The following is a 20,765-nucleotide window of genomic DNA, read 5'->3' on the forward strand; positions in this document are numbered from 1 at the left end:
CTCCGGAAGCCGCAGGCCCCGGCTGGAACCCCCGGGCAGGGCCGGGCTGCGTCACTGCACCTCTCCCGCTACTGCGGGGGCGCCCCCTCGCCCCCTCACCGGGAGCACCCGCCGGGCCTCCGCGTGCAGCCGTGTAAAGAAACGTTCAGGCCTATTCACAAGAGGCGCCTCGAAGCCCTTGGATATGGAGTGAGGCAGCGCATAGTGGCGCGTTCCCGTGGGCTGCGCACCATAAGCATTGCAGTGGGTTTGGCGCTGCCCCAGTATAACAAAATCAGGTAACCCTAGGGCAGCCCGGATACCTCACGCCTCCCACAGAGCAGCCGTAACAAGGAGAAGTGTTTTCATTTCTCCTCGTTCTCTCCACTCTCAATGGGGCTGCATTCTGCCCCTCCTTCACATAAACACTCATGCCAACAACACAGACGAGGGTACCTCTGTTGGCTCTAGACATCCACTTGTGTTCCAGCGCTGGCTGAAACTACAGGAATGCACTGTGTTGCGTAAATACGCTGGGTTCCTGCCCTTTCAATTTGGCGTAGGGCAGTCCACCAAAAAGACTTGCAGTGCTGCCCTGCACCAAATCTTTGTAAATGAGACCCTCAATGCATTACACTAATGTAAATCAAGCTCGTACTATCTTAGTATAATCCTTGTTAGAAATGGGGTCTCTAGTTTGCAGCCGGTTGGCAGCTTGGCACAAGCAGTCAGGCTTATCTCAGAAGCAATGTGTAAAGCATTTTCACATAACGCACAGTAATAATTGAAACCACAACAAAAATAGCCAATAATTATGGATATAAGATGTGATTAAATACAATAAAAATCCACCATACAGTAATAGATATATGAATTCTGCAAGTTTCACTCAAAAATACAGTTCCTTGAAGTCAACAGCTCCACCTGGGGCTATCACTGTGCCATGATGAAGAAAACCAACAGTTCAGGCTGGCCACGGAGTTGCAGGCAAGCTATGGTGTCGGGAAGACCTGCAAACAGTACCTTGGATTTGCAGGGTGTCGTGATCCTCGCAGTGAGCCCTGGAGAGCGGCGTTGCTGGCATCGCGGTGGCGGTTCCAGAGTCGGTGGGTGGGTTACCGGGCCCCTGAAGTCACATGCGTTGCAGATCGAACTCCGGGCTGATAGTCAGGAGCGCTAGCGTGGATGGCATCGCGGCTGCAGTGCGAAGAGTGATGATGCAACGTGTGGTGCTCACATGTCACAGTGCAGGCAGCGGCTCGGTGACTGCATCCAGGAGCGTCGGTGAGACCAGGGCTGCAGTGTGAAGCGGGATGGTGTGACATACTGTGTCACTGTGCAAGCAGAGTCGTCGTTGTTGCTGATACGCTGTCGTTGATATGCCCAAGCCAGCAGTGCGGGATGGGACAGTGCTTCGTGACCCTCACAGGCGGTGTCCACAGGCCACAGTGCAGGCAGAATGCCTGGTGACGACACTGGAGTCAATGATGACGTCCTACCTTTTAAATACACTGCACCCTGCCAATGGGGCTACCTAGTAATAACCCAATCAATAATACAATTTACACAGAGAGGATATGCACTTTAGCACTGATTAGCAGTGGTAAAGTGCCCAGAGTCCTAAAGCCAACAACAACTGGTCAGAAACATTAGGAGACAAAACGATTCGGGATGACCCTGCCAAAGGTGTCAGGTGCAACAGCTCCAACCACTAATCAGACCATCCTTAGCCATGTAAGTATCCAAGACAAACAGCCTTAGTTACAAGAAACATCAGCGTGATGCGTCAGATTTCTTGTGCTGCCCAACGATTCCATAATGATGCCATGGATGCGCTTTATTTACTACACAAAGCTCCGTGGCACACATTTTCACAGATGCATCAGAAATTCGAATGCATCTGTTGTGTTAAACTGATTCATTGCTGGACTAGTACCCAAAAAATGACGCACCTCCAGCAGTGCGAGGAAGGCTCCTATAGAGAAAAGCTCTGCATCAATTTAACACCTGCTCTGAGCAGGCATTACAATTCAGACGCAGTGAAGGTGCAGAATGATGCAATGAAATGTTGTAAATTTCACTGTCAGTTCTGCGTGGATTTTCCCAAGGGAACGCCTACTTTGGATACATTATACCTGGTTCGGGTATAATGTGACGCAAGGGTTTACAAACTGATGCGTTGGGCCCAATGCATCAGTTTGTAATTCTGGAGCAGGGTAAAGCACTGCTAGCGCCACTGCTGCATCAAAATGACACAACTGTGGCACAGAGGGCTTATAAATGAGGTCCAAAGCCCTTCCTCTTTCTTTGCACATCCTGGCACAAGATCCTCAGAATTAATTGAATAGAAAACCAACAAGGAACCACTCCAGCTACCATCCAGGTCCGGAATAGCCAATTGTTGACCTTAATCCTGTCAAAATGGATCTCCACTCCTCCGACCGTTGTCTGGAAAACTTTATGAAAGCTCAGCCTTTCTTCTGGTCATTCTGTGAAATAAAAGAAATATCATTCATAACATAAGGCACACTACAGAGAGCTGTACATTCTCAGGGAGGCTCATAGCAGATGCATCCAAAAAGAGAGCTCAAGCGCAATAGCATTGAAAGACATATATCAAGATCTCAATCAGGGTGGGATAAGTGTCATTTCTATGTCCTTAATATAACTGAAAATTATTAACGTGATAGCTAGAATTTTTTTTATTCTATGCTTGTTTAAAGCTGTCCCACAACAATAGAAGCAACATCTACAATCGGTTTATGATAAAACACTAGGAAAGTAGATTCAGGCTGCACTGATGATGTACTCAGACTGTAACTCCAACAAATGAGCGTTAGACTCCAGCACCCCTCTACTGGAATGAGCACCAAATGTAGGTACATCTAAATCTGCCTCGGCTTGAAGCCAGCACGTCCATCTGGATAGATTAGGCAAAGTAACCTGTTTGAACGGCTTATGTAACACAACAAGCAACTGCTTTACAGCATCTTACTGCACGTCTCTAGAACAGGCTTCATAAACCTTCAAAGATACCACAACATACAACTGTGAGGGAATGTATGATACAACATATTACATGATGTATTTCAGTCTGTGTTGAAATTGTAAAAGATATCCCTTCCAAGGAGAGTACTCTACCTATTAAGTTGAGGGCTTGAATATCCGAGACCGTGTACACACGAGGCATAGAAACACAGTCAATTTTGCTGACAATTGTTTCCTTGATAAATCTTTGTCGGGCCACCCTATAAACCTTGAAATCACATTTACATCCCTCAAACCAGTACACTTGGGTTTAGGAGGAGGAGATAGTCTAATACCTCTCATTAGCTCGCATAATAAGGGGCGCTCACCTCCTGGTTTGCCCTCAATCATGTGCTGCAGAGATAGAAGAATACAAATTGTTGACTGATGTATAAGCCAGTTCACATTCTGGGAAATGTGCTAAAAAATACACCACAAAGTGAAGGTCGGCTGTCGGGAGATCCACTCCCTTTTCGTTTTACCAGCTAACCAATTAACACCAGTCTGAAGAATATCTTTTATAAGTGTTGCTTGACAAAGGTTGCTGGATCTAAAAACCAGCTTGTGAAATTTCTAACATTTTCCAACGTTTGCTGAAACCATCCAAGCTACCATGGAAAGCTGTCCTGTTTGAACTAAGGGATGCAACTGCCCCACTGGATCCATCAAATGTTCCTAGAAGATTGGTGATCTTATCGGATCATCGCATGACGGTTCCAAATGCATCAGGCACCATGGTTGGGTTTTCCATCTGGGAGTCATGAGAGTCAATTCTGCAGATTGATGCCTCACGTGAACCAGCACTGTCTCTATCATTACAAAGAGGGGGAATGCATATAGAAGAATCCCCCAGCCCAATCCTGGAAAAAAACATCTAAACTCTTGCTAAATGGTCTGGGCTCCAACTAAAGAACATTGGTATTTGTTTGTTCAGTCGGGACGCACAAAGGTCTACAGAACATGGACACCATCTGTAATATCTGAGTATGCAGCATCCGGTTGCTGCTGTCTCTCAGATATCTCAAGTTCCAGTTGGTAGTCACATTCTGCTGACTAAGAATGTATTCTGCAATCACTAAAATGTGTTGTAGACAAAAATCCCAAAAGTCCATGGCTGTTTCTGACAAACGACGGGCTCTTCTCTTATCCAGCCTACTGATTGTAGGAGGCTGGCTTGGCTTGTAGTGGGTACCAAGGGGTACTTACACCTTGCACCAGGTCCAGGTATCCCTTATTAGTGTAGAGGGGTGTCTAGCAGCTTAGGCTGATAGAAAAGGTAGCTTAGCAGAGCAGCTTAGGCTGAACTAAGAGACGTGTGAAGCTCCTACTGTACCACTAGTGTCATATGCACAATATCATAAGAAAACACAATACACAGATATACTAAAAATAAAGGTACTTTATTTTTATGACAATATGTCAAAGTATCTCAGTGAGTAACCTCAGTATGAGGATAGCAAATATACACAAGATATATGTACACAATACCAAAAATATGCAGTAATAGCAATAGAAAGCAATGCAAGCAATGTACAGTCACAATAGATTGCAATGAGAGCACATAGATATAGGGGCAACACAAACCATATACTCAAAGTGGAATGCGAACCACAAATGGACCCCAAACCTATGTGAACTTGTAGAGGGTTGCTGGGACTGTAAGAAAACAGTGCGGGTTAGAAAAATAGCCCACCCCAAGACCCTGAAAAGTGGGTGCAAAGTGCACCTAAGTTCCCCAGAGAGCACAGAAGTCGTGATAGGGGAATTCTGCAAGGAAGACCAACACCAGCAATGCAACAACGATGGATTTCCAGACGAGAGTACCTGTGGAACAAGGGGACCAAGTCCAAAAGGTAGATCAAGTCAGGAGTGGGCAGATGCCCAGGAAATGCCAGCTGTGGGTGCAAAGAAGCTGCCACCGGATGGTAGAAGCTGTGGATTCTGCAAGAACGAAGAGGACTAGGAACTTCCCCTTTGGAGGATGGATGTCCCACGTCGTGAAGAAGCTTGCAGAGGTGTTTCTGTACAGAAAGACCGCAAACAAGCCTTGCTAGCTGCAAGGGTCACGGTTAGGGATTTTGGATGCTGCTGTGGCCCAGGAGGGACCAGGATGTCGCCAATTGCGTGAGGAGACAGAGGGGGCGTCCAGCAAGACAAAGAGCCCACTCAGAAGCAAGCAGCACCCGCAGAAGTGCCGCAACAGGCACTACAAAGAAGAGTGAACCGGAGCTCACCCGAAGTCACAAAGGAAGGTCCCATGACGCCGGAGGACAACTCAGGAGGTCGTGCACTGCAGGTTAGAGTGCCAGGGACCCAGGCCTGGCTGTGCACAAAGGAAATCCTGGAAGAGTGTCCAGGAGCCGGAGCAGCTGCAAATCACACGGTACCCAGCAATGCAGTCTAGCGTGGGGAGGCAAGGACTTACCTCCACCAAACTTGGACTGAAGAGTCACTGGACTGTGGGAGTCACTTGGACACTTGCTGAGTTCCAGGGACCACGCTCGTCGTGCTGAGAGGGGACCCAGAGGACCGGTGATGCAGTCTTTTGGTGCCTGCGGTTGCAGGGGGAAGATTCCGTCGACCCACAGGAGATTTCTTCGGAGCTTCTAGTGCAGAGAGGAGGCAGAATAACCCCACAGCATGCACCACCAGGAAAACAGTCGAGAAGGCGGCCGGATCAGCGTTACAAGGTTGCAGTAGTCATCTTTGCTACTTTGTTGCAGTTTTGCAGGCGTCCAGAGCAGTCAGCGGTCGATTCCTTGCCAGAAGGTGAAGAGAGAGATGCAGAGGAACTCTGATGAGCTCTTGCATTCGTTATCTAAAGAATTCCCCAAAGCAGAGACCCTAAGTAGCCAGAAAAGGAGGTTTGGCCACCCAGGAAGGAGGATGGGCCAGCAACACAGGCAAGAGCCTATCAGAAGGAGTCTCTGACGTCACCTGCTGGCCCTGGCCACTCAGAGCAGTCCAGTGTGCCAGCAGCACCTCTGTTTCCAAGATGGCAGAGGTCTGAAGCACACTGGAGGAGCTCTGGGCACCTCCCAGGGGAGGTGCAGGTCAGGGGAGTCGTCACTCCCCTTTCCTTTGTCCAGTTTCACGCCAGAGCAGGGCTGGGGGATCCCTGAACCGGTGTAGACTGGCTTATGCAGAGATGGGCACCATCTGTGCCCATCAAAGCATTTCCAGAGGCTGGGGGAGGCTACTCCTCCCCAGCCCTGACACCTTTTTCCAAAGGGAGAGGGTGTAACACCCTCTCTCTGAGGAAGTCCTTTTTTCTGCCTTCCTGGGCCAAGCCTGGCTGGACCCCAGGAGGGCAGAAACCTGTCTGTGGGGTTGGCAGCAGCTGCAGTGAAACCCCGGGGAAGGTAGTTTGGCAGTACTAGTCTCTAGTCTGTGCTAGAGACTCAGGGGATCATGGAATTGTCTCCCCAATGCCAGAATGGCATTGGGGTGACAATTCCATGATCTTAGACATGTTACATGGCCATGTTCGGAGTTACCATTGTGACGCTATACATATGTGGTGACATGTGTATAGTGCATGTGTGTAATTGTGTCCCCGCACTCTCAAAGTCCAGGGAATTTGCCCTGAACAATGTGGGGGCACCTTGGCTAGTGCCAGGGTGCCCACACACTAAGTGACTTAGCACCCAACCTTTACCAGGTAAAGGTTAGACATATAGGTGACTTATAAGTTACTTAAGTGCAGTGGTAAATGGCTGTGAAATAACGTGGATGTTATTTCACTCAGGCTGCAATGGCAGGCCTGTGTAAGAATTGTCAGAGCTCCCTATGGGTGGCAAAAGAAATGCTGTAGCCCATAGGGATCTCCTGGAACCCCAATACCATGGGTACCTCAGTACCATATACTAGGGAATTATAAGGGTGTTCCAGTATGCCAATGTAAATTGGTGAAATTGGTCACTAGCCTGTTAGTGACAATTTTGAAAGCAAAGAGAGAGCTTAACCACTGAGGTTCTGGTTAGCAGAGCCTCAGTGAGACAGTTAGGCATCACACAGGTAACACATATTTTTTTATTTATTTTATTTAATGCGTTTTTATATAGCGCGGACTATACCCGAGGGTGTCAGAGCGCTTCACAATAGGCAAAGTAGATATACATATCTACATCTACATACATATAGGTCACAAACCTATGAGCACTGGGGTCCTGGCTAGCAGGGTCCCAGTGACACATAACAAACATACTGAAAACATAGGGTTTTCACTATGAGCACTGGGCCCTGGCTAGCAGGATCCCAGTGAGACAGTGAAAACACCTGACATATACTCACAAACAGGCCAAAAGTGGGGGGGTAACAAGGCTAGAAAGAGGCTACTTTCTCACACTGGTATATTGCACTCCGATCACATGGATAATGTACGGATCGCAAAAGACCCTGCCAAGATGTCCAGGCAATTTATGTGAAGCCAAAGCTCCTCCTGACACCATCAGATGCCCATGGATATCGCGCTACACACACCTTGCTTTCTGGCCCCCATCGTATCACTACATCCGGCAGGCATCCAAAAATGGCACATGGTTCAGTCTGGACTACTGTTGACAGAATGATCTGCTCTGCATAGGATAGTGCTTTCCTTAGATGTATAATTTTCAATCTTTGGAAGGCCTTATTAGGTAAGGATTCCGAAAGATCGCTTGAATAGATGAGGCTAGTAGTCCTACAAAATAGGCCAGGGATTGCAAGGACACATTCTGACTGGACAACACTAGGCTCAACTCTCTCGATAGCTTTCACTTTCTTCATAGGCAGTTACAGCAACGCATTCAACGAGTCCACCTGAAAACCCAGGAAATCTTTACTTAGAGTTGGCCTCAGAACTGACTTTGAGGTACTTAGTATGAACCCGCAGGTCTTGCAGAACCTGGATCAAGTTGCAACTTTATTTTGGACTTGTCGTGGGCCATAAGGATCACCCAGGTACACAATTATGTGAATCCCTTTGTACAAAGAGCTTCTTCCACAGGCTCCATTGGAGGAAAAGCCTTTTGGGGCAGGAGTTTGGAACTGTGAGATTTGCATTTTTGAGACTGAGTCAGATCAACTAATCTCATTCCTGTAGAACAGTGGTTCCCAACCTTTTGACTTAAGTGGACCCTCCTCTTTATCAATACTGGAACCTGTGGACCCCCCACAGAATTATTATTGGAACCAGGGAACCCCCACTCAGTCATCACTGGAAGCCGGTGACACCGGCCTAAACATGGTCGATGAGTTGAAACACAAAACAATACATAAAACATACAAAAATAAGCATTCAGTAAACACATACACAAATTATAACACATTTTTTTTTTTAATTTGCAAACAAATATAAATAAAATAATTTTAATAGGCAGGGTGGAGGTTTTCTAAATGAAATTGGAGCCACACATCGCCCATACTGTATTCTGTTTAATGCCCCTGCAATGTTCCAACAGATCAATCTGAGGATACTTACTTAATTTTTAGTCTCCATTTTCAAATTCTTTGACACTTACAGTGCTTTTTAAAATGTTCAATTGTACTTTTATCCACCTTTAGATAGACTTTATTAATTTGTTAATATTATTTAACTTTGTAAGCAGTTGTTGACCCCCTGATAAGGCATTGTGGACCCCCAGGGGTCCCTGGGCCACAGGTTGGGAGCCACTGTTGTAGAAGATCTCTCAAAAGATGGATAACCTTTATCTTGAAGTGCCTGGAAATAATCCAAGAACTAGTTCTGAATCTCCCTCCCTCAACCTGAAAGATAGTATTGAGAAGTCCCATGGGGTGAGGATTGGCAAGATAGAAGGTCACCAGGTCTCAAATCTTGCAGCTGATAAGGCTTTGTTCTCAGAGGGAAAAACATAGCTGGTTGGGGGTCTGTGCAGGGAGGAGGCTTGGTGAGGAGCCCCACAGAACTCCAGCTTGAATCCTTAAACAGTTTCCAAACTCCCAGCATCTTGGGTCAGAACTTGTCAATTGTGGAAGAACTGCTGAACCTTCCCTACCACCCCCTAGTCCCTCCTTAGAATAATAGATGCTGAAGCCTCCCCACCATCCCCCAATCCCTCCCTAGAATAACAGATGCCTAGGCCTCCTCACCACCCCAATTCCTCCCTATAATAATAGATGCTGAAGCCTCCTCACCCCGCCCCAATTCCTCCCTAGAATAAAAGTCTAGAGGAAGAACACTCCTGCAAAACCTGTGATTGGTGTTTGTGGGATTCCATCTCTGTAACCTGCCTGAATCATCCTTGGAGTGAACAAGTCACTCCCCTGCATCCGCAGGCACCATTAGCAACGACAACCGGCTGCATGGATCTCCTCTCATCCTGAGCTGTGTGGATCCTGCATCACGTGTGGTGGTCTGGAGTGGTCCCCTTGGTCCTCTCTGCCAGCTGTCCAAATTTGGTGGAGGTAAGCCCTTGCCTTCCCACACAGGACAGTACCCTGTGCACGTGCCTCTTGCAGCTACCAAGTCTTGTTGGCATTTCCTCCAAGGGATCTTCAGGCTCCATGTAGCCCCATTCCCCAGTACTCCTTCCTGCGAGACACAGCCCTCTGCTTGCTTCTCCCGTGGCGTGGGACTCTTCTTCAATGTACTGCGTGGGTTCCTCTGCGCACCTGTGTCGTCTTCCAGTGGGTCTCCTGTGGGGGCTGCCTTTTCTTCTGTGGACTTTATGCTTTGCTAAGGGTCCCCTGATACTCTACCCCCTGTGGGTTGAGTCCTCCTGGACTTTGCTGGTCCCTGGCAGCTCCACTTTTCCTCTACCACGACTCTTACCTTTACCAAGGCTTGTTGGTGGCTTTTCCACACTACAGACAGACTGCAGGCTTCCATCCGGCGTGGGACGTTGAGTGCATCCTCCAGGAACTCTTTACTGAGTCCAGGGCTGCATTGCTGACCATCTTTGTCCTACTGTCGACCAACTCCTGCAACCACAGATGGGTGGGTAGTGGCTTCAACCAGTTATGAACTGTAGTCACACCCATGTACTGTTTTGTTGGACTATCAACTTCAGAGGCACTCCAGCTGTCAGACTGCTTTTCAAGAAGAGGAAACGGGGAATAGATACTTCAAAAGAAGCAAAGAATCCAAACAAAACTTCAAAGACACAGGACCTAAATCACATTTGGCATCTGGAAATAGACTGTATAGAGGGGAAGTTGTGACCCCAACATTTGTCATCTGCCAAGCAGCCACATGGGCTGTGTGAGGAAGGGAAGCTGTGCAAGACTTCTGCTTGTGACCAGGACTAGGAGTTATGTCCTGGTCACTGCTGCTGAAGATACCCAGAGCCGACTCCCTGGACCTCAAGAATTAGTGCCTCATCCCTCTGCTGCCTTTCCCAGCCAAGGTCATTGAAAAGGCCATTAACGCTCGGCTCCATAAGCACATCGAGGAGAACAACATCCTGGACACCTCCCAGACAGGCTTCAGGAGCAACCACAACATGGAGACCGCCCTCCTCATTGCCACAGATGATCATCTCATTGACCGAAGACCCCACTACTGCCAAGAAGACTTTCCACAACGGGATGGAAGCCGTCACCACTGGATGAAGAACAACTGCCTCAAGCTCAACTCTGATAAGACTCAGATCCTCATCCTGGGACAACTCCTGGTGGCTATCGACCCTCAGCGCCCCGCCACCCCAACAAACCACGCATGCAACCTCCGCTCCATCGCTCACCATGACCTGCCAAGTCCACTAAGTCACATCTTCCTGCTTTCACGCACTCCGACTTCTTCAGAAGATCTACAAATGGATCCCAAAAGACTGCAGCAGAACCGTAACCCATGCCCTGGTTACCAGCAGACTGGACTATGGCAACACCCTCTACGCCAGCAGAAGAGGTTCAGAAGAAACTACAGCATATCCAAAATGCCTCCACCAGATTCATCCTGGACAGTCCCCACTGCGCACACATCTAATAATTAACTTCAAAGTCCTTGTCCACCCATACAAGGCCCTCCACGACCTAGGACCCACCTACCTCAACCACCACCTCACCTTCTACTCCCCCACCAGACCTCTCCGCTCTGCTCAACAAGCACTAGCCGCCATACCCCGCATACAGAAGACCTCGGCTGGTGGAAGATCCTTTGCCTACCTTGCGGCAAAGAGCTGGAACACCCTACCCCTGCACCCCAGACAGTCACCATCACTACCTCAATTCAGGAAGGACCTTAAGACCTAGCTCTTCAACTGAAGCTCAGAGGACAACCCATCCCGGTGCTGTGAGAACCTTATGGGTTGGTAGTTGCACTTCATAAACCCTGATTTGATTTGACCATATGGGGTCAAAGACAAGTATAACTTCAACAAGTAATCGGAGACCTAGCTGGGGTCTGACTGTTACTGCATTGCGACGCAGAGTTCTTTAAAGAGGTGTGTCTTCAACACTTTCTTAAACTGAAGGAGTGTTTACGCAGTCCTGATAGATACAGGGATGTTGTTCTAGATCCTGGGTGCATGATGGAAAAGATCTGCTACTTTGTTTTTTCTTTTTCACACTTCTTACTCTGCTGGCCGGTGCCCTGGTTGTGGAAGTGCCAAAAGGCAATCATTGTCGGCAGGATGGTGAGCTTGTCTACAAGATATGTTGGAGCATCCGGTCATGATGGCTTGTAAGTCAATCAGTAACACAACAACTGGTTTTATAATCATTTAGTTTAAATACGTTCATTCTGAATTAATGGTACAAAATATTTTCGTGTAATCACAACAAACATAAAACAATGGGGTTGCCCATTGTTTATTACAAAGCTTGGTCTGTGTTAGTAATTTAAATCAAGTGATATACTTTTAATTGTTTTGATTCTGGGGGGTCACTATTGGTGCCAAAATTCATACAACATGAAAATAATCTTTCTACAACATAACACAATATAACATGCATCTGCCAGGTAAACATTCACCTGGAAGTGTATCTTAACTTTGAAATAACAGATGTTCATTCTTATTCAACTTAGTGGTACTAAACATAAGATATTTCTGAAATGACGTTTTGAATATAGGGCTATGAAACTTTCTCCTTAATAGCACTCTACCTGGGGGTGTGGCTTGGGGCGTCAAGATGCCGGTCGCACTTTGAAAGTGCTCCAGACTCCGTCATCTGCCGTCAACCGAAGCCTTATGGTGCAAGTAGCTGCCTTGCCCTGGAGCAACAAAGTGACCGCCAGGGAGGCAGATCCACCATGGGGAAGGACAAACAACTGAAGGTGCCCACCTCCCAATCCCGAATAGATAGGTTCAGTACACCTAGGTGTGCCCATGGAGAACATGGAGGTTAACCGCTGGCTGCCAGCACGGGTGACACGGACAAAATCCTGCAGGCAATACATACTTCCCAAACAGCAGTAGAAAATAAGATTGGGGCGATATGGCTAGATATATATCTATTTCGCCAGGACTTAAGGGGCACCATTGCTCGAGTGACAGAGGCGGAGGCCCGGGTGTCTGTGGTAGAGGATGAAGTGGTGGACTTGAAAGCGAAGGTCAACCATCTCCTTACTAGAACATATGAACTTCAACAGCTTGCTGAAGGCGCCGAAAACCAGTAAAGGCGCAATTACCTGAGGTTTGTGGTTTTTCCCGAAGTGGCGGAGGGGATACGAGTGATAGGGCCTGATTACAACTTTGGAGGAGGTGTTAATCTGTCCCAAATGTGACGGGTCTACCACCAGCCGTATTACGAGTTCCATAGGGTATAATGGACTCGTAATACGGCTGGTGGTATATCCGTCACATTTGGGACGGATTAACACCTTCCTCCAAAGTTGTAATCAGGCCCATAGACTTCTTGGAGACCTGGCTGAAGGAATGAATGCCGTTGGACAAACTGAACTCGTTGTTTGCGGTGGAACGCGCACCTAGGGCCCTGTCGGCTGGGCCTCCCCCCAGAGCACCACCCAGAGCAATAATAGCTTGCTTTTTCAATTTCTGGGATACTCCATGAAAGTGGATCCCTGCCACCAGAATGCAAAAAATCCTGATCTTTTCTGACTAGTCTAGGTATGTACAGATCCATAGGCGCTCCTATGAACCAGTCAAACAAAAGCTAAGGGTGCTCCAGCTCACTTACATCCTTCTCTTTCCTGCCCACCTCAAGGTACTTCAAGCGGGCAAAGAGCTCTTTTTCGAAACTCACAGATCAAACTGAAAGCAGTTTGTACTTGGCACTCAGCTCATCAAACAGTGTAAAAAAATGTAAAATATTTTTTAAATAAAATCCTTCTGGTGCAAGCACCAGAACTATCTTCTCCCCAAATATGGAGACCCTGGGTAATGTTTCCTCCACGGTACACCGGTGACATCAAACACATAAAGGACACTTACAACGACTATGACCAGATTATTAATACATCCTCTGCAATGGAGTCATCCCTCAGGCATCACAACTGCTCTATAGACAATTATTGCAGACCAGTTGGTTTATCTAATTACAGACTCATCTCTGGCCTTCCCTTGTGTTGCAAAGATGCCTGAAACAGTATTTTCCTGCTGCCTGTCTTCCCACCTAAGTACATTTCAGTCTGGCTTTAGAATCCCGTATGCACTACATTTCACTGCACCCTCGGATATTGTGCCTCGCAAAGCACTCTGAGGCCTCTGCAGGGCGGTCCGTAGTACTTTACACAAACTCATTTAACCTAAACATAAAAACTCAAAGGTCCTCCTGCATTCACTACCTGCCTATGGTTTTTCTTTGGTGTGTTTTTGCTGATGGCGCCCTGGGTTTGGTGACTGACTAAACCTCATTTCACATTCAGTGCATGTTTTGAGTTTTAAACTGGTGCTTCATTGAAAAAAACTAAAATAAGTGCCAGGGCACTCATTAGGAGGCCACTGCAACTTGCACCGTCCATTACCCCTGTTAGCCCCGTCAATGACTGTGTCAACACAACTACTAACCACCACACTCCTACAAGTGCGACAATTCAGACTCTTCCAGGCCCCTACAGCTATAAGAATAGCCTGGGCGGCAGGTATCAGTTATTTTTAATGTACATTTAATTAATACTCAACAATTGTTGTGCTCATCTCTAAATTAGATAGACAGCGCCACCATGTGGCAGATTGTCATAAGTGCCGGTGCCAACCACTAGAAACCACTGGCTCAAATTAAGCACTGTTTTAAACCCTGTGTGTGTTCACTGCAGGGCCCATAGATTTCATAATTCACTAAAGCTCTTTACACATTCACTGTACTTGTATTGTTTCCCCAGGGTGTGGTAGTCCTGTGGTTCCTTGATGAATAATGTTCTTACAAAATAAACTGAGTTTTTTTTTTTACTTTGTGTGATCACTTATGACACCTTAGTATCGACAGTTCATTAAAGTTCTTCACACATTCATTGCACGTTTTTGGTTTGACTTTGGGATGTGCTTGGTGGTGTAATAACTAAATAAGGCTCTTTCTAAACTCACTGTCCTTTATGGTTTTTCCCTTGTTCGACTGCTGATGATGCCTTCGTTTTGATGACAGATTCAACATCTTCCCAAATTTACTGCGCCTCCACCTGAATGTTTCTTCTTCTGTGTGTTTGCTGATGACGTTTTAGGTTTGAGGAGACACTAAAATTCTTTGCACATTCACTGCACGTGTATGGCTTTTCACCTGTGTGTATTCGTTGATGAACTACTAGATGTGATTTTCTAATAAAGGTCATCCCACACTCATTGCACTTATGTGTTTTGTCTCCTCTGTGTGATCGCTGATGGCACCTTAGTGTTGACAGTTCATTAAAGTTCTTTCCACATACACTGCATGTGTGCGGTTTTTCCCCAGTGTGGATTCGCTGATGGACCAGTAGGTGGGATGACTGAATAAATTTCTTGCCACACTCACTGCATTTGAATGGTTTGTCCCCTGTGTGTATTCGCTGATGGACCAGTAGATGTGATGACTGAATAAATGTCTTACCACACTCACTGCACTTGAATGGTCTCTTTCCTGTGTGTGACTGCTGGTGGCGCCTCAGCGCAGATGACTGATTAAAACTCTTCCCACATTCGCTGCAGTGGTATGGCTTTTCCCCTGTGTGTGTGTGCTGATGAATGCACAGGTCTGATGACCGTCTATAGCACTTCCCACATTCACTACACCTGTATGGTTTATCTCCTCTGTGAGTTTGCTGTTGGCACTTGAGATCTGATGAGACACTAAGCATCTTGCAATACTTACTGATTGTGTATGGTCTTTCTCCAGGTTTTGTATCTCTGGATCAGCTATGTTTTTACCCATGCCCTGTGTTTGCCGATGGATCAATATGGTTAATTAAACTCTTCAGACATTCTCACATTTACTACACAAGGGAGGTATTTCCGGCATATGTTTTTCAAGCTACAGCAGTTGTATGTAGTGATATTTCTATAGCTTGATCACAGCTGGGAAACAACAGAGTGTAGAGCTTTGAACAAGAGCGACAAAACTATGATTCAAGGCGGTTTACAGTGCGATAGTTAAAAGAAGATTTGTATCATGTGAGGTAACAGTGCTCTTTAAAAAGATGCACCTTCAATTTCTTTCATCACCAGATAGTCGGCACAGTTGAATCTTACATTACTGACAAAAATCATGCACACAACCTACACAGTTTTCAGGACAATATCTCATAATCTGGAAGCACTAGTTGAAATTAAATAAATTTTGTGATGCACTCTAATGGTCTTCGGAGATGAGCTAAGATTCCTCAAACACCCAAGACAAGCTCTGAGTTAATGTATACTTTTGTTTGGGTCTCGTGGCACCCTAGCACCAGCACCTAATGGATTGCTTGTCCCTCCTTCGTGCAAGACATGTCAGCTCTTGAGCGGGTTCCTTAGGCGCTTACAGCAGTGTTGAGTTCTGACCGATAGAAGCAGTCAATCCTGTGTCTTCGTGACTGATGCAATAGCGTTTATGTATCACAATGTTTTCTTCATTATTAGTCCTTATTATTAGATATATTCATGAAACTGTTCTCTGTGGATTAAAAAAAAATGCATCACTGAATGTACTGAATACTTCTTTACAACATGTCCTATTATGATTTATGGGTGGTGTCTAATGAAAAGAAATAAAATGAGCTCTCACTTAAAATTCTTTTTTGAATTGAGAACTAGCTTTCTAAGAAAAATACAGTAAGCTTCAGTTTATTTGTTTTTCATTTTTTCTAGAGCGTGTACCCAGCCCATAGCTGGATGACAGAAGAACCTTAATATGGACAAAATAACAGGTAACATATAAGTAGAAATTGTGAAATAATAGATAAAACAGCCAACTACAGTCAAACAAAAACTGCAATCGGATAGAAACCAGTCAGAGGGAGCAATACTTACATGCAAGTTTATGACGCGGGCGAAAGGTAAGACATTATAATCAGTTTAACTTAGTCCCGTGTTGTCAGTGGCATTCAATAGGCAATTTTTGTGAGTGTGGGTGTATTCAGTTAGGGAGGCAGCAGACAGATCCTAGTGGTTTAACAAGAGCGTAAGTGCTTGTGGGTGAATGTTTCCTAAACTAGGGAGTTTCTAGTCAGAGACAGTGAGTTTGTGTTGGGTACTGTGAAGTGCACTGTGGAGTACAAGGTCTTACAAGTGATAACGTGGAGTACAGGTCCTTACAAATGATAACGTGTGGACTACAGGTCCTTACAAGTGATAACATGTGGAGTACAATGCCTTACAAGTGATTACATTTGGAGTACAGGTCCTTACAAGTGATTACATTTGGAGTACAGGTCCTTACAAGTGATAACATGTGGAGTACAGGTCCTTACAAGTGATAACATGTGGAGTACAGGGCCTTACGAGTGATAACGTGGAGTACAGTGCCTTACAAGTGATAACATGTGGAGTACAGGGCCTTACGAGTGTTAACATGTGAACTACAGGGCTTTACAAGTGATAACGCGGAGTACAGGGCCTTACAAGTGATAACATGTGGAGTACAGTACCTTATGAGTGATAACATGTGGACTACAGGTCCTTACAAGTGATAACGTGGAGTACAGTGCCTTACGAGTGGTAACATGTGGACTACAGGGCCTTACAAGTGATAACATGTGGAGTACAGTGCCTTACAAGTGATAACATGTGGAGTACAGTACCTTATGAGTGATAACATGTGGAGTACAGGTCCTTACGAGTGTTAATATGTGAACTACAGGGCTTTACAAGTGATCACGTGGAGTACAGTGCCTTACAAGTGATAACATGTGGAGTACAGTGCCTTACGAGTGGTAACATGTGGACTACAGGGCCTTACAAGTGATAACATGTGGACTACAGGGCCTTACAAGTGATAACATGTGGAGTACAGTACCTTATGAGTGATAACATGTGGAGTACAGTGCCTTACGAGTGGTAACATGTGGACTACAGGGCCTTACAAGTGGTAACATGTGGAGTACAGTGCCTTACAAGTGATAACATGTGGAGTACAGTACCTTATGAGTGATAACATGTGGAGTACAGGTCCTTACAAGTGATAACGTGGAGTACAGTGCCTTACGAGTGGTAACATGTGGAGTACAGGTCCTTACAAACAATTACATGTGGAGTGCGGGGTCTTACAAGTGGTAACATGTGGAGTACAGGACCTGCCAAGTGATTACATGGCATCTTATGTGTGCTGTAGCACTAAGATGCTTCACTATGAATGTTGGACTTTACCATTGGGGTTTACACTTGTTGCTATATTATTTATTTGTATAGTCAGAAAGTTGGTGCATTTCAGTTTATGGGTTGCCTGTGAGGGCCAAAGCATATTGGCATCAAGCAAAAACTCTAAATATGTACCCTTAAAAAAGAGCCATGCATTAGGAGAAAATTTGTAGGAGTACCAAATATCTTCTGCCTGGTTCCTCTCCTGAAACCAAAATTTTAATTGAGCAATCTTACAAAACACCAGGAAGATTAACAAACCCTCTACATTCTACTAGTAGCTTCATAGGTATGTAAGTTACAGCTCCAGTATATTTAAAGTCTGTGATGATGTTCCCGCATCTGCACCGCCCCATCCCAGATCTGTAGAAGACACACTGACCGGCATCGCCCGCTGAGTGCTCATGATAAGACCACCTAGATTTACCGACAGAGGCTTCTCTGTGTCGGAAACAAAGGTTTGGAACTGATCTCTACATAGAGCCCACTCCATTTACAAAATCTAGAATGGGGAGCTTTGCAAGATGAACAGAAAGGCAAGAACCTAAAATAAATATGGAAACGCTCCCAAAACTCAGGCAAGGTCTGAGGCAAGAGCAACAAAAGAGAATACTGCAACTTAGAGAAGAGGAGCAAAGGGGGCAGAAGGTCTGCAGTATTGTTGTGGAAAGTTTGGAGAGGTTAGTGAGGCCGCACTTTAGATCATCTGACTTCCAAGACATCAAACTGATGGGATCTTGATGAAATAATAGGATCTTGAGCTCTTGCCTGAACTGGAGGGTGATTGGTGCCTGGCAGACCTCAGAGGTGGGGGCATTACACCCCTTCGACAGACAGCGGACTGTCAGGATGGAAGGGTCAAAGTACTCCGCCATCCGAAATGTATTAAATGTTCATTTCTCCCATTGTCACGTATTTCTATATTTTCCTACTTATTTGTATTGACTTTTGATGTCAATTATTAGTTTCTTTGTGAAATCCATGAGCCATCTTCACAAATTACCGCTTCTGATGTCACATTTAATCTATTTTTCAGAAACGTATGAGATACGTTCTGCGTTCATCGATAGCTTTCCTACCTAGTCCCGCGACAAACCCCTAGATAGGCAGATACCACAAAAATAGGAAAAAAATGCCTGTGACAAAAAAAAAATGTACAACTCTTCCTGTAAGATTGGAAGAGGGTGAGCTTTTTTTGATGCCATTTTCAGAAAAAAGTACATACTTTCTTGCACAGCGTATTTTCCCCCCAAAAACAAAATTGTTAAATTTGGGCTAGTTTCCCAGTTTATTCTTGTAGACAACACAAACCCTGGGTACTTTTAGAATTCCCAACATGTGGGGAAAAAGGACACACATTTTTCAAGGATATCGTTTAGAAGAAAGAAAAAAAGAGCTATTATGGTCTAAGCGCGAACTGCCCCGAACATCAAAATGAAGGCTCACCGCCTACTCAAGCCGCTGTACTTCTGGGGCTGATGATGAAGGCAAGCCTGGTGTTAGTAGAGCATAGCTTGATGTACGCCAGGATCAGCCATACGTGGATGACAGCCAAGCAGGTATTCACTTGGGGGATGTCATGGTCCCTAACAAACATCCCTCCGTACAGGTTGGAGGACGAGAGGGTAGAGGTAACACTTGGCTGTGATCAGCAGGGCGTCATCCACCACTTGCATGGTTGTTGTCTCTTTGCTGCTTCATGGCCTGCCTCTAGAATGGTTGGTTTACAAGAGGCTGTTCACTGGACTCTTGTCCGTCCTGGAGCTCAGGGGAATCTGCTTCTTCGAGGAACTTTCCAAGGAATGGTATGAGTATGGTACAAGGGGACACAGTAGGTTTTATCACGAGCATGAAGAACTGTCCCGTCTTCAGCTGCCTTTGAAGGTGCTTTGTAAGAAGGATGGACTCACTCAGGATGTTAAATCATCAGAGGGACTTGCAGGAGCAGTTATTAGATATATGAGGGTTAGGAGGTACTTGAAGAAAGCACCGTAGGCAAGATCAAAGGCTTTGTAAAACACATTGTCAGTGTACATGGGATGATTACCCATGCCTCAATATCCTGTGTCCAACTTGGCTGAGAAAGCAGAATTCAACCATCACTTCTTAGCCTGAGATGCCTAGAGGACACTACTGCAGCTGTATCTGAGCCCTGTGGTTCCAACATCTCAGGCCAATTAATTCCAGAATGTGAGTCTCAAGGGCAATTAGGTGATCCTTACAAGAAGTGCAGCTATCCTTGGAAACACAGGAACCTAGTACTGCTGGAACTGCCAAGTACCTCCTCTTTTGTCCTTGATGCTTAAGGATAATGAGGTCGAACTGCCCAGGTTTAATGCTGAAGGGCGATGAAGGGGTGCCACTAGATTTAAAGTCTTAATTTAACTGATATTGATACCAATAGCCTTATTCTCTCACTGGTAAGGCGCTATCACTGCTTTATAACACCTGTGTGAGTTCTCTGCCTTTAAGATAAGTTAGGGCATCAAAAAACTATACCTGATTGATGAGCCCATAATAAAGGTGAAACTGGTCCTGGGTTGCTTGTGTTCTGGTTCAGGGAGGACCTGGCCTGGCGGGGGAGACTTGACTGTTCCCACAGGGAGCAGGGTCAAGGCAGATTTGCATGTGGCTGGGTGCAAATTGAGGTGTCATGGTGGGTGAAAAACAACAGTTTGGGAAGTGGCCCCAAGTGATCACAAGTTGGTGATATTAATTCAGTCCACCCAACACTTTGATTTTTGATGCTATAAGATAAGTTGGCCTCAATAGGGTTGTGATACAGAGCAGCCAAAGTACAAAGTCCAGTTTGGAAGAAGGGCATTTCTATTCAGTTTTTGCAGCACACGTGTGGTGTGGTAGCCGCCTGAAACAGCACAACATATAGTTTGTGTAGGGACCAACTCATTCAGCCAGCCAGGTGTAGGAAATGCGGTGGTCACAGAGGGAGAGTTCCAAGCGCCTTTGGCCTCCTTTAGGGACAGTTAGACAGTGGCCATGATGGTGAAGCGCAGAGTCGGGTGATTTGACTCATGATGACCGGAGCTGGTGTGGCTCTTTCAGACAAACATGCAAGTAGAGCAGATTCATAGGAATAATGTGGTTGGGGTTCTTGGG

The 20,765-nt window shown here is 45.9% G+C and overlaps 1 protein-coding gene across 1 annotated transcript in view; it reads right to left on the reverse strand.

The window, feature by feature from the left end:
• Positions 1 to 11,651: 11,651 nt before the first annotated feature.
• LOC138260542 (zinc finger protein 91-like) overlaps positions 11,652 to 20,765 on the reverse strand; it is a 344,562-nt gene continuing 335,448 nt past the window's right edge. Inside the window, exon 3 of the mRNA XM_069209161.1 lies at positions 11,652 to 15,145. Within this exon, the coding sequence (XP_069065262.1) occupies positions 14,507 to 15,145 (639 nt within the window). The 3' untranslated portion in view covers positions 11,652 to 14,506. The remainder of the gene's footprint in view (positions 15,146 to 20,765) is intronic.

Source organism: Pleurodeles waltl, chromosome 9, assembly GCF_031143425.1.
Source record: "Pleurodeles waltl isolate 20211129_DDA chromosome 9, aPleWal1.hap1.20221129, whole genome shotgun sequence".
NCBI classification, from domain to species: domain Eukaryota; kingdom Metazoa; phylum Chordata; class Amphibia; order Caudata; family Salamandridae; genus Pleurodeles; species Pleurodeles waltl.